General features: G+C 36.7%; 1 protein-coding gene across 1 annotated transcript; it reads right to left on the reverse strand.

The window, feature by feature from the left end:
• Window positions 1-313: 313 nt before the first annotated feature.
• Window positions 314-2,382, reverse strand: LOC142638558 (transcription factor MYB41-like). The gene is made up of 3 exons (XM_075812582.1): window positions 2,001-2,382; window positions 1,693-1,822; window positions 314-1,315 (listed from the first exon to the last, which is right to left on the reverse strand). Exons 1-3 carry the CDS (start codon window positions 2,131-2,133, stop codon window positions 454-456), a joined length of 1,125 nt encoding a protein of 374 aa, XP_075668697.1. The 5' UTR covers window positions 2,134-2,382; the 3' UTR covers window positions 314-453.
• Window positions 2,383-14,833: the final 12,451 nt, after the last annotated feature.

A 14,833-nucleotide genomic window follows, 5' to 3' on the forward strand; every position in this document is an offset into this window, starting at 1 on the left:
GTTTTGTACCATAAAATTTACTTATATATAATAAGTCTAGAGGTACAACAAAATTCATAACTAAGGTAATAATTTTTTAATAATAGATAATAAAATAATGTTAAACAATAGATTCATATGAGAATCAATAATACACTATCAACTCAATATGTGTAAAATTTGTTATGAAAACTAAAAAGTGAAAACTTGCTAATAAGGAGTTTGGAAGGAGAGTTGCAACACGCCAACACCAAACATCAAATACGCCATAGAAGAAGCCAATAAATAAAATATGACGTTTACCAAACTCTAACGGCGGAGAAAGAATGCATGATTGATATCGTAGAAGTCACTCAGAAGATAAAATAAAAATTCCAAAACAAACGATCTAAACATTAGACACAGTTCAAAAATCTCTGAAAACATAAGCTAGCATGTTGCTGCACAGTACAGCTTGAACGTAGCCCTGTAGGCTTACATATGCAGTACTCCACTGGCATTTAAGCTATTTGGCATATTATACAACAAAATATTGCTGCAGTAACTATCCCTTTCATCTTCAGTACTGCAGTTGGCATAGGTTGTAGTAGACGATGAATTCAAGGGAGTGGGACTCGTTGAAGGTGTCGATATAAGCGTACCAAAACTGAAATTTGGTATGCTCTCATCATTGTTGGACTGTAAAATTTGGTTTTCAAATTGAGGGTCAATAAAGGGGTCAAATTTTAGTAAGGAATAATCACTCACAGCAAAATCATTAGGATGCTCTCCATTATTTTGCCACAATTTTGTTGGAGAATTTTGGTAGCTGAAATTGGTAAGATTTGGAGGGAGCTGTTCCATTTTGACTTGTGTGAACTGGGATTCACTTGAAAATGGAGTGCTTATAATGTTTGAAGTTGCACAAGGTTGAATTTCTTGGATAGGGCACTGCAACTGGTTTGCTTGTGAGGAGGAGGGGATTGTGTTTAGCTGAACTGGTTGGGTGGACTGGAACTGGTTTTGAACTAAGTTTTGGTCAAGCTGGTTTTGGTGAAGATACTGAGAAGCACTATTTTCTGTGTTTCTGCATTGAGAGGAAAAGAGAGCTGTGGCTAGACTTAGCATATTTGGATTTAAGACAGGTCCAATTCCTAGCAAACTGGGGAGATTAAGTTGAGATGAGTTGTAGAGAGATGAGTTCAGAACTGAAGTGAGTTCAAGAAGATCAAGGCGTGGGGTATGAGTCACTGGATCAATTCCCATTCTTAGTAGCCTCTTCCTGATGTGGGTGTTCCAATAGTTCTTGATCTCATTATCTGTTCTTCCTGGCAAGCGAGCAGCAATTGCAGACCACCTGAGAGAAGCATGAACATTAGGTAAAAGAAGAAGATAAAGAGAAAAAAACAAACTTTTTTTGCCAATGAAACTTAAAATATTCAGTACTACTAGACTCTAATTTTTGGTCAAAAAATATTCCAAATCAAGAAGTCCATGAAGTAGGTAGCTAGTTACATTGATAGCATCTCTGTTGTACTTTTCTGGGTTATAATAAGAAAGGGATGACTATAATGAACAAGGAAGAAAAAACCGCACTTTTGCACAGTAAAGTTGTTTGAATTTCACTTTTTTTTTTAGGTACTGCTATTTAAAACAGTTAATTTTCAAAAGGCTGGAAAAAAATAAGCTCAACGAGCACAAATAATAGAGAAATAAGTAATTAAATGTACTCACTTATTTCCCAAAACACAGTGTAATTGTATTATGGTCTCTTCTTCTTCAAATGAAAACCTTCCTCTCTTGATATCAGGCCTCAAGTAGTTTGTCCAGCGAAGCCGGCAACTCTTTCCACACCTTTTCAGACCTAAACAATTCAAGAGAAAAAGAACAGGGTTAAAGAAACAACTAATAAGTCAGTCACGAAAACCAATAGCAAAAAGAAGTTACAATCAGAAAGAAAGAGTCAAATTAACTAGAAATCAAAACTAACTTCTCATGTATGTTAAATTTAATAAAAATGGAGGATCAGTGTATATACACACCTGCATTTTTGGGAAGGATTCTCCATCTACCGTGCCCATGCTTTTGAATATAATCAATGAGTTTCTGATCTTCCTCTGCAGTCCATGGACCTTTCTTTAATCCTTCTTTGTCACAGCAAGGAACCTTTCCCATTGTATCTTCACAGAAAACTTTGATGGAGGCTTTGGTACAAGAGTGTGTTTGTGTGTATGTTTAAGACAGTGATAAAGGAGATTATGAGCTCAATTTAAACAGAAAACAAGTGTATTGCTGTAGGGTATCATTGATATTATGTATATAAATAGTTGAGAAAGAAAGTAAGGTTACGAAGTCAAGGGGATTCGGTACCGGCCTTTGTACACATTAAGAGACGTGTCTTTTTATGTGGAAAAATTACACACCGTCATATTTTCTATCTCTGTGTACCGTAGAATGTAAAATCAAATTTTATCTCTCTTGTAATCAACGATATCAGAATATAAATAACATTTAAAGGTAAGACTTTTTTATTATGTGATCAATATGGTACTATATATAGTATTATATATATCAGGCCAAAGACCTTTCTAAGTTGTAACACATCGTACATACATTGACTGATTGGCAGACACGTATTGTGTGTATTATTGGCAATCAGGCTGATTGGTAGATGCAGAAATCAAATGAAACTAGTAAAACAGCAGATTTTAGCTGCTCTGTCTGGTCCCCTATACTAATACTACACAGTGTCACACCTCGTAAGAACTATCTGTCTCAGTTTTTTATTTATTTTTGGATTAATGTCTGAATTTGTACAACAGTGGTTGACAACTGTGATATAATACAAATTGAAATCGATGAGGTGCTTGTTTAATTTACTGCTGGAATAAGATGGCCACAAACAATGTTTGGACACGTATGCTGACGCTTCCGTAGACCTTGTAACAGGGAACTCTGGCGCCTGGCTCTGGCGTCCATGCTACGCATATGCATGGCTCCAGGCCTTTAAGCCAATTGAGTTACGTGCTCCATTTAGAGTCGGCTCGCTTGTCCTCTTCTTTTTTTTTTTGTTTGTTTGTTTGTTTATTATAAGTATCATTTTTTAGACATTTCCTTTCCTTATTTGATCTATAGTGAGCAGCTAGGGACGAAAAAAAGAAAAGAATACATCGGTTCTAATTTGAATATTTTTAAACGGATTGAGATAATATGTAATAACAGGTGCACTTGATGCAATAACGGTAAATGACAAAGACAATTTCAAATTCAACCATTGAATAAATAAATAAAAAAGTTAGAACCAAGTGCACTACCTTGATCAAAGTGGAGAGGGGATAATTGCACCAAGTGCAATACCTTTATCCCAATTTTTTTTAATATATATTTCACCAATCATAATTTCTCATTTATAACTTTTTTCCCCCTTATGTAACAAAAGTTGAAAATGGATAAAAATCAAATATATGTCCAACTCCTAGTTGAATCAACCAATTATTGAACCATTCATGATTGGACCACATTAAAGGTATGAAATTTTCGTAAAGACTAGCAAGGGGCACCAGGAGAGTTTTGAGCCTCAAGCACCCCCTTTCTCGATTCATTGTGATGTCGCGGAAGCCTAAAAAAAGCACACACGATGCTCTCTTGATGGTATAGAAATTAAATTGTTAGTTCCTAGTAATAAATCTTGAATCCATGAGAGATTCCCTGAATCCATAAGGAGAAGAAAAAACTGAAATCCACCAGAGAAATAATTTAACAAAAGTTTGTGTTTATTGATAATAGTCTATTTTGCCTCTAACGGCTACGAAACATATAAATACTGAGAAAAACGTATTAAAACCCTAATTTGCACTAATTATGCGATTAGGTGACAAAATACTGAAATTTACCAAAAATGATAAAATTGAGTTCAATGCAGAATCATAAACTACCTTGAGGGTCGTTTCAAATAGATGGAACCTTATTCTGACTTTTAAATTAAAAATTATTAAAGAAAAACAAATATTACTATAATTAGCAAAAATACTGTTTTCAGAACGTCGTTTCCCTTCAACTTGCCAAATTTCATGCAATTTCGACACTGTCACCCTAATGGCCTCTATTAGCACTCTCCTTTGATCTTGCATTGTGACTTTTTGCGCCCTTGCTGCTCCAGGAAAGCAAGTGCTATCTGTTCTACATCACACTATGATACATGCCAACCATCAAGCCGCATAGAAATAGGACCAAAACAAGTGGTGACGAAATCATGAAAGTCATATTTGAGGCCTATGAAAACATAAGTGTTAAAGTTATGTAGAAAGAGGCTTTGCCAACAGTGCCGGCTCAAGGCCTAGGCAACTTAGGCCTAGGCCTAAGGCCCCACAACCAAAAAAAAAAATTCCCCACTAAAAAAAGGCCCCATTTTTATTTGTAAAGGCCCAAAATTTTATAAAAATATAACATTTTTAAATAATTAGTACTTTTTTTTTAAGTGATGTTAAAGATACCACAAATTTTACTAAATGTTTAAGTTTAAATTTAACTAACATGTCACCAATCACATAAAAAATAAATTCAAACAAAAATAAATTAAGTTGTTGAATTTCATCAATTACAGTCATTATCACATTATATTATGAACATTTTGCAGTATCTTTAGTATTTTTCTTTTTCATTTCTAACAAGGCTTCCAAAATAGGAGACTAATAGAAATTAAAACCAATTGAAACCCTAAAATGTTTCAAAAAAAATGCTGCAAATGTGATAGATCATCAATGATGACTAATCTCCTCTAATAGTTTGAGATCTTAATTTTTGTAAACTAATATCCTACAAAGCCACACACCAAATAATATTTATCTATCTCTTTCTCTTAAAAAAATATATATAAATTAAAATTTAGGTTACAATTGTACTTAACTATGCATAGTTATATATCCAAGTTAAAGTAAGTTTTTTAAAAAAAAAAAAAAAATTTTCTAGTTCTTTTTGTTTAAATTTATGGTTCAACTATAATATTCAATCCTCTGTATGAAATTAACCTTAGTTTAATTATTATTATTCATCAATTTTTGTATTTACATCAAATTAGTCTTAATTTAATTAGTATTATATATATTTATTTAATTAATGTTTATATATAGAAAGGCCTTATATAAAGTTTCCGCCTTAGGCCCCAAATTTTGTTGGGCCGGCCCTGTTTGCCAACTACAGCAAGTTCATTAGCAAAGAATTTTACTTTGTGTAGGAATTATGTTAGCCTTGTTTGAGACTTTGAAGTTGCATATGGATTTGCACGTTTTGGGAATTTGAAGCAGAGGAAAGCAAGGATTCAATAAATTTTCTAAGAGGTAGTGAGACCAACAACAAAGGTCGAATATTACAAAGGAGAGAAGAAACTAGGAGGCTCATTAGGAGTTGGTCTTGAAGAGTCCAAGAGAAAGCAAGATTTGGAGTCACAATGTTATTAACACATATTGTAGAAGGAGGACATGGTTGGAGCCATCGACAAATTCGATAAGCTCTGGACCTCCAAGATAAGGAATAAATTGTGTTTTTTAGTAGAGGTAATTTTGTTGTTAAGTGTGATAGATAAAACATAATGAACATTAGAAGGAACATAAGCTATTAAGTGGGGAAGGATTAGATGGGTAAATAGCGGGAGAAGATAAAAGAAGATTTTGGAAGTCATGAGGGTTGGGTGACTCTAACTCCTAATTAAAACATTAAGGTCCCGTTTGATAATGGTGTTTAAACAACGAAAACTGTTGTTTAAATACCATAACACGTATTTTGACACATTTTTTCACCCGCACGTATTTTTACAAAACTTAAACAACGTTATTAGAGATCTCTTACCAAACGGACCTTAAGTGTTTTAGATGAATTGTTACTCATACAAATTGTTTAGCGTTGTATGTATTATATTTATATAGTGGAGCATACAAGATAGAATTTGAAACATATTAAAACTACAATGATTCAAATGAAACCAAATACAACTTTTATCATATAGTATATGATATGATATGATTTGGACATGAGTTTATTTTATAAATATTTTTATCAAGAATGTTCTGATAAAAATATTTAAATAATTGATTAATACATAATTTCAAAATTCTCACATAACATGCCAAAAGTCTTTTAGTTTTACATGACATAATTTCAACCCATTAAATGATAAGATCAAAAGAATATTCACGTATGCTTTGAGTAACATTACTTTTTTAATAATTATGTGATCTACTTCAATAATTTAATGAATCATGTGACTTAGTAAAATGTTTTGAAGGAAAATTCTTTCTGTATAATCGAATAATATATGATGGGTTAATGTTTTCTTTGGGTAGAAGATGGGTTAATGTATGAAGATGCTTGTATAGTAACAGGAAAAAATTAAATAATAGCCTAACCTTTTGTTTTATACTACCGCCAAAGGGAATCAATCAAATAAGCAGCTTGGCAGTGAACAGCTGCTTTTTATATATATCTTAACGTGCTAAAATCAATGGTTACTACAGAATCCTTTGTTTTCTTTCGGTGTCCATTCCAAACCCTAATTTTCAGTGGTCAAACAAAAATAAATATATTCAACTCAACTCGCTAGCTGCCATTACAGCTACAGCAAAAGCATTGGCACTTCAAAACCTAACTGAACTTTAGTGTGTTTTCACTTATAGATTGATGCTGATTGTAAGCCACAGCCTAACCCATTGTGCACTATAGAGTTTGCTAGTCTATATTTTTGTCTTTCCATCTATACATATCCAAGCGAAAATAACGGTGGTATGGGTTGTGTAGAAGAAAGAAGCTACACTGTAAGACAGAACTTATAGTCTCACTTAGCTGTACAATTCATTAGGTTCCCATAAATATGGCACGCTAGCTAGCGTGAGGAAACCTTAATTCAACCCATGCATTGGATCTATCATCTATATATAAATGCTTTGTCATGAATTGTTCATCATGTATTGGTTGTTCAAAAAGAAAAGAAAAAAAAATTAATGCATAGAAAGTGAAAGATCAATTTAATCATTCAAGGGGTAAGAAATGCGTAGCATGCAAATCGCTGATGAGATGGCTTGATTTGGACAGAAATATTTGACTGGTCTTACACTACTGCTAGTAATGTGGTCTTAGTGGGCTTTCATCTCAATCATAGTGACCCTTGTTTTCCGAAGTCCCCCAACCACTCAATGCTATACTTTAAATTCTTTATTTGCGGGAATGGGACACAAAAGATACCTTGTCACAACTATTAACCATGTGACTATTTAATACCATCTGACAATCAAAGTCAATTGGGCCTTTTATTCTTGTATTTTGACTATTGCTGTTGGTTGGTCATAAATTTTTATCCATTTACATTGATTTTATAAAGCTCTAGTTGATGCCCTCTTGAACTTGAAAATTAAGGAATAAGAACTACTAGTAACCTTGTAATAATGCTTTAGATATTAAAGAACTTAATGTCGTCTGCAATATAATATATAATGCCTCTTCCTTCACTTCCTGCATGGTTTCCTAGATCCAAGCAGGTTCCGAAAGATTTTTTGCTAATCATATCACAAACATGATCTGTTATTTTAGTGAATTAGTTTCTGATGGCTCAAAGCCCGAAGAAGACTGTGAGAACTACCTGATCAAGTGCGCAATTCTATCATGTTAGATAGGTTTTTCTTTTATACGATCTAATGTGTATTGAAGCACCAATCATCTAGGTCCTATGACTTTAATTATCCCATTCTTCTTCACAGGTCCCACTAGTTTTCCTTGTCACTGTTGCGGAGGATTTTTGGTATTGGTACTTTCTCGTCAACAAAAGTTTGGGAGAAGTTTGAATCATTGCAATGAAATAGAATGTGGTATTGTGGTCTTGATGGAGATAACACCTAAATAGGACGTAGATAACACCCAAATAATAACTTGAGTAAATATCTTTGACTCCTGCCGTCTCTAATATATTGAAAATATATATCAAATGTGATTCAAGTATCTATTTAGTATTAATAAAATGTAAAAAAAAAAAAACACAATAATTGTTTCTCAATATATTTTAAATCAATTATTTATCAAAATGGTACTCAATATTATTTTAAAACTAAAAAATAATTTATGATTTATACTGTACTCTATTTCATAATAATAAATTTGCTTTATGATGTATAAAATTAAAAACTTTTTTATTTTATTTTATAAAAACACCTTCCATTTTTTGTTGTGAATTTTAGTTTTGATAATAGTAATGACGTAAAATAATCTTTTCATAGATGTAATAGAAACTAGAAGTGTATGCAGAAGTAAAATTATTTTATAAACATGTTGGTAGGTTGCTAATCTTTTAATTTTTATCAATCATTTGACAGAATTTAGGAAATAATATGATACTAGAATTTCAAAGAAATAATAATATAAAATATATTAACAAAAAAAATGAGGAAGTGTGTGTGTGTATATATATATATATATATATATATATATATATATATATATATATATATATATATATATATATATATAATATTAAGCAACCTATTTTACAGTGTTGGAGAGATAATATATTAGGAAGACTCCAAATGAATGATTAAAAACCTTAACTCTTATTATTTCCCGGCTTGTCCTCTATTTTTACTAATTAGAAAATAGATTTGTTCTAAAGCATTTTAGCTTCACAAAACAACAAAAACGTATAATTTTATTAAAATACATATTTTATATGTAGGGTCAATGGACCCGTAATCTATGTAGGGCCGGCCCAAGAGTACTCGTAAAGCTAAAGGTCCAACCCGAAAGTGTTAATTTGCTCAAGGATGAGGAACGTCCGTTTATGAGACAAGGGGGGAAGAGAAGGAAGTCGTAGTTGGTCACAACATTCCAAAGTAGTGTGTCCGAGGATGGAAATGTCCTCGGCCACATATAACTGAGGACAAAAATATTCTCGGCCATCTGTAGTCGAGGTGGGAAAGGGTGATCTGGCAGTACAAGGGTGTCACCCTTGAAAATCTTGAGCGCAAAGATGTGAAGTAAGAGATGAGAAGGAAGGATGTAAAATATCTAGGATAAAGCTGCAACCACCTCATTAAAGGCTTTGCAACTACTTCTCTGACCGCATTAATGGGGAAGTGATGCTTGAATGTTGTAATTCAGTCTTCCATCTACCACCAAAGATTTGAGGGGAAAAGTTGATGAGACAAGTATCCAAATGGGGACTTTGATCCACACGTGGAAGACAAAGACGAGAAGAAGGATGATATAAAAGGGAAGGAAGAGCAGAAAAGGGGGGAGACGACAAAAAAAGCGAGAGACACTGAAAGATAATTAAAATGATCCTTGACCTTTGTCTAGAAGAGGAGAGAGTGATGAAGTATGAGTGTATCAATTGAGCCTATTTTTACGCCTTCCAGTATTCATAAACCTAGATTTGAAGCCCACTCTCTATCTATTTTAATGTTTTGGGCTCATTGGGCCAGTTCCTTCCATATTATTGGAGACAGGTGCAATTTATGTCCTTACAATTGGCGCCATCTGTGGGAATCTTGTGTTTAAAAAAAATGTAGCGTGATGGTAATTTCAGGTCCACATCATGCTGAATCTTTGGGGTCCCAACAAGAAGACCACTTTTAACATCTTGAGCGGGAAAGAGACAGAGAGGGCAATGTGCATACAAGGTAGATCACCAGGAATCGTTCGCGGGGTGGAAGTAGAATACTTTATGAAGCTGATGCCAAAGCCATGCAAAGGGAGATTAACCATCTGAAGAGGAAGTTGCGTCGTGCCAGGAGGGAACGAACACCTTCTTTTTTTTATCCTTCTTCTGATGGGGATGACTCCCAAGGTAGCAGTCACAGGCCCAGGTCTAGAACTCCTCCTAGCGAACCTTTTTCGTACGAAGATGGAGATCTTCATGGTTGGACGAAAAAGAAGTCTTCTTCCAGAGGGTTGGGAAAAGATGCTATGGGAAAGGCGCTGCACCAACTTTCTAAATCACCTTTCACACGTAGGGTGGAGAAAGGAAAAATTCCTCATCGTTTCACCCAGCCGAACTTCACCATTTATAATGGCCGAACAGACCCTGTGGAGCATGTGAGCCATTTTAATCAACGGATGGCGGTCCATTCTAAGAATGAAACCTTAATGTGCAAGGTTTTCCCCTCTAGCTTGGGACCTGTTGCCATGAGGTAGTATAATTGCTTGAGGGAAAATTCTATTGATTCCTATATGGAACTCACCATGGCATTCGGGTCTCGTTTTGTTACTTGCAGTAGAGTTCCTCGGCCTCTTGATTCATTATTGTCCATGGCCATGAGGGAAGGGGAGTCCCTGAAAACATATTTGGATAGATATTGGGAGATGTTCAATGAGATCGATGGTGATTTTGATGAAGTGGCAATTAACACTTCCAAGATGGGTCTTCTAACTGAGCACGACTTAAGGAAGTCTTTGACCAAGAAGCCGGTGAGGAGTGTACGCCGGCTCATGGACCGTATTGATGAGTATAAAAGAGTCGAAGAGGATCAACAGCAGAGTAAAGGGAAGGGGAAGGTTATCCCTCAGGAGAGGAGGGATTTTAGATCGGAAAGATACAATAATAAGTGGTCTCGGAGAGAGTTTAACGGGAAATCTGGTTCAGCCCCTTCTCAGATGGTAAATACGGTGTTTCGTGAGCTTGTTCGGCAAGTGTTGGAGAAAATTCATTATGAACCATACTTTAGGTGGCCCAACAAAATGGCAGGGGACCCTATGAAACGTAATCAGAATCTCCACTGTGACTATCACCAAGAGAAAGGTCATACCATTGAAAATTGTAGGACTCTGAAGAGTTATTTGGATCAATTGATTAGAGAGGGGAAGTTGAGACAATTTACGAGTCAACTTAATGGGCAAGGAAGTCACACTGGCTCGGTAAGTCAAGGTAGTAATACTTTAAGGCCTCCTTTAGGTACAATAAATGTTATTTTTGCTGCTCTAGGTAGGACTGGTTCTTGCCCTACTAGGGTGTTGTCAGTATCATAATTTCTTGCTATGGAGAGTAACTCTGAGCCGAAGAGGATTAGGGGAAATCCTCCACCTATTTTAGGTTTCTCTGAAGAAGATAAAGTGGGAACTATCTAACTGCATGACGATGCATTGGTAATTACGTTGAGGATATGGGACTATGATGTGAAGAGAGTAATGGTTGATCAGAGAAGTGTAGCTGACATTATGTATCTTGACTTATTTAAGGGGCATAAATTGAAGTTGGAGGACATTACAACTTACGATTCTCCATTGATAAGTTTCAAAGGGAAAGCTGTTATTCCAAAAGGGCAAATTCGGTTACCTGTGTAGTCAGGTTCAGTGGTGGTAAATGTGGACTTCATAGTTGTAGATGCTTCTTCTCCTTACACAGCTATTGTGGCAAGGCCTTGGTTGCATGCCTTCGGTGCTGTCTCCTCAACTCTGCATGTTAAGGTGAAATTCCCAGTTGGGGAGCAGATTGAAGAAATTGTTGGAAGTTAATTCGCAGCTAGGCAATGTATTACAGCAGCAGTTATACACCAGACGGAGCAAGAGTCGTCGGCCTCAACAGGAAAAAGTTCATAGCAATTAAGGTCATTGGCCACACCAAAGGTGGCTGGGGTTGGGGAGCCTACATGTGAGGAGTTGGAAAAGATTCTTATTGGTACTGATGTTGAAAAATTCTTCCAAGTAGGAATTCAATTGCCACTTCAGGAAAAGGAGGAGCTGGTTAGGTTTTTGAGGAAGAACGTGGATGTATTTGCATGGAATGCTTATGAAGTCCCAAGGGTTGATCTGAATTTTATTTGTCATCATTTGAATGTTAATCCTACTGTGGTGCTGAGAAGGCAACCACCTCGGCGTTCGTCTAAGGAGCATGCTGAGACTACCAAGGAAGAGGTACTTAAACTAAAGCAAGCCGGTGCTATCAAGGAAGCATTTTACCTTGAATGGTTGGCACATACAGTGGTTGTGAAAAAGATGAATGGGAAGTGGAGAGTGTGCGTGGATTTTATGGATCTGAATAAGGCTTGCTCGAAAGATTCATTCCCCATGCCTCGCATAGATCAACTGGTAGATGCTACTGTCGGACATCCTCGGATGAGCTTCTTGGATGCTTTTCAAGGTTATCATCAAATACCCTTGGCGTTGAAGGATCAGGAGAAGACAACCTTTGTTACTCCTACAGGGAATTATCATTATAAGATGATGCCTTTTGGTCTAAAGAATACTGGGGCTACCTACTAGAGGATGATGACCAGGATGTTTGAACCCCAATTGGGAAAAACAATTGAAGTGTACGTGGATGACATGGTGGTAAAGAGCAAAACAGTTTCTGCACATATATTAGATTTGGATGATACTTTTCAAACGTTAAGAAAGCACAAGTTACGTCTTAATGCTGCTAAGTGTTCTTTTGGGGTGGGATCTGGTAAGTTCTTGGGTTATATGGTAACTCATAGGGGAATCGAAGTCAACCCAGCTTAGGTCAAGGCAATCAATAGCTTACAACCACCTCGAAATCCAAAAGAAGTGCAAAGACTGACAGGGATGACTACTGCCCTCAACCGTTTCATTTCGCAATCCGTAGACAGGTGCAGACCTTTCTTCAGATTGTTGAACAAATGGAAAGGATTTGAGTAGATCGAGGAATGTGAGGTTGCGTTTCAACAGCTTAAGGAATATCTATCATGTCCTTCCATTATGTCTTGGCCAGATATTGATGAGGTCTTGTATGCGTATATCGCTGTGGCTGACCATGCTGTTAGTTTGGTCTTGATACGAGTTGATAATAATGTGCAGAAACCCGTGTATTATGTGAGTAAATCTTTGCATGAAGCCGAGGTGCGTTATTTGTCGTTGGAAAAAGCAATTCTAGCCGTGGTGCATGCCACATGTAAACTCCCCCATTATTTTCAATCTCATACGGTGGTGGTCTTAACTCAACTTCCTCTTAAATCTGTTCTTTGAAGTGCTGATTACATGAGTAAAATCGCTAAGTGGGGTACCATTCTAGGGGCATTTGATGTCAGGTATATGCCTCGCACCTCGGTGAAGGGTCAAGTGCTGGCGGATTTGGTCGCGGAATTCGCTGAGCCTACCATAGAAGAGAATGTTAAGAGATTGGCCATGGATGAAAAATCAGTTGGCGTGGTCACATGCAAGGAGCCTTTGGTATGGAAAGTTTATGTTGATGGGGTAGCAAATTAGAGAGGTTCTGGCGTGGGGCTTGTAGTGATGACCCTTGAAGGACTAACACAAGAAAAATCACTAAGATTAGGATTCTTGGCTACCAATAATGAAGTTGAATATGAAGCTTTGGTGGTAGGAATGGATATGGTTCAGAAAATGGGTGAAAAGCAGTGCAAATGTTCTCAGATTCACAATTGGTTGTAGGCCAAGTGGAAGGAAAATTGGAAGCTAGAGATCTGAGAATGCAAAAATACCTAGCCCAAGTCAGGTATTTACAATCCAAATTCGGGTCTTTTACTTTATCACATGTATCTAGAAGTGGAAACACCCATGTAGATTCTTTAGCCACCTTCGCTACATCCTCGGCGCAAGGTTTACCTCAGGTTATCCTTATTGAAGATCTGTGTAAGCTAATCAAAAGCAGTGGTAATCATATTCAAGTCCATCAAGTCAGAGTGGGGCCTAGCTGGATGGACCTTATAGTATCCTTTCTTAAGGATGATGTATTGCCAGAAGAGAAAGTTTAAGCAAAGAAGGTGCGCAGGAAAGCACCTCGGTTTTGGTTGTCCGAGGATCAGAAACTATACAAGCGTTCTTTTTCAGGGCCATACTTACTATGTGTACATCTTGATGCAACGGAATTGCTGTTGGAAGAGTTGCATGAGGGGATTTGTGGTAGTCACATGGGAGGACGATCGTTAGCTCACAGAGCCCTTACACAAGGGTATTGGTGGCCTAATATGCAGCGAGAAGCTCAAAACTATGCAAGGAAATGTGACTAGTGCCAGAGGTTTGCCCCTAATATTCATTAGCCAAGAGGTGTGCTTAATCTTTTGACAAGTCCTTGGCCTTTTGCACAATGGGGCTTGGACATTGTGGGACCATTCCCAAAGGCATCAGGAAATAGGAGGTGACTGCTTGTTGGAATGGATTATTTCACTAAGTGGGTGGAGGCAGAGCCACTATCTAACATTAGGGATGTTGACGCGAAGAGGTTTGTGTGGAAGAATATCATCACCCGGTTTGGGGTTCCTCACACTCTCATCTCAAACAATAGTTTACAATTTGACAGCAAAGCTTTTAGAAGGTATTGTTATGATTTGGGTATTGTTAACAGGTATTCTACACCAGCTTATCCCCAGGGAAATAGGCAGGCTGAAGCAGTTAATAAAGTTATAGTCAATGGACTTAAAAAGAGGTTGGATGATGCCAAGGATAGATGAGTAGAAGAGTTGTCGCACGTTTTGTGGACATATCGAACTATACCTCGAAGATCAACTGGAGAAACACCATTCTCTATGACTTATGGAGCCGAGGAGGTGATCCCATTGGAAACTGGGTTTCCAACGATGAGAACGAGTTCTTACACCCCTAGTGACAACGACAGGTTACTAGAAAAGAACTTAGACTTGGTTGAAGAACGACGAGAGACTACTATGGTCTAGTTGGCTTGTTATCAGCAAAAACTCAAACAGGGATACGACTCTCGCTTGAAGTCAAGACCACTTGCCCCTGGAGATTTAGTGTTAAGGAAAGTCTTAGGAATTGCCAAAAACCCTGCATGGGGAAAGTTGAGCCCTAACTGGGAAGGACCCTATCGTATCAATTCAGTAGCTGGTATAGGAGCATATTATCTTGTAGATTTGGATGAAAAAATTGTACGGCATCCCTGGAATGTAAGTAACTTGCGAAGGTA

This window comes from Castanea sativa, chromosome 6 (genome assembly GCF_040712315.1).
Source record: "Castanea sativa cultivar Marrone di Chiusa Pesio chromosome 6, ASM4071231v1".
In the NCBI taxonomy this organism is placed as follows: domain Eukaryota; kingdom Viridiplantae; phylum Streptophyta; class Magnoliopsida; order Fagales; family Fagaceae; genus Castanea; species Castanea sativa.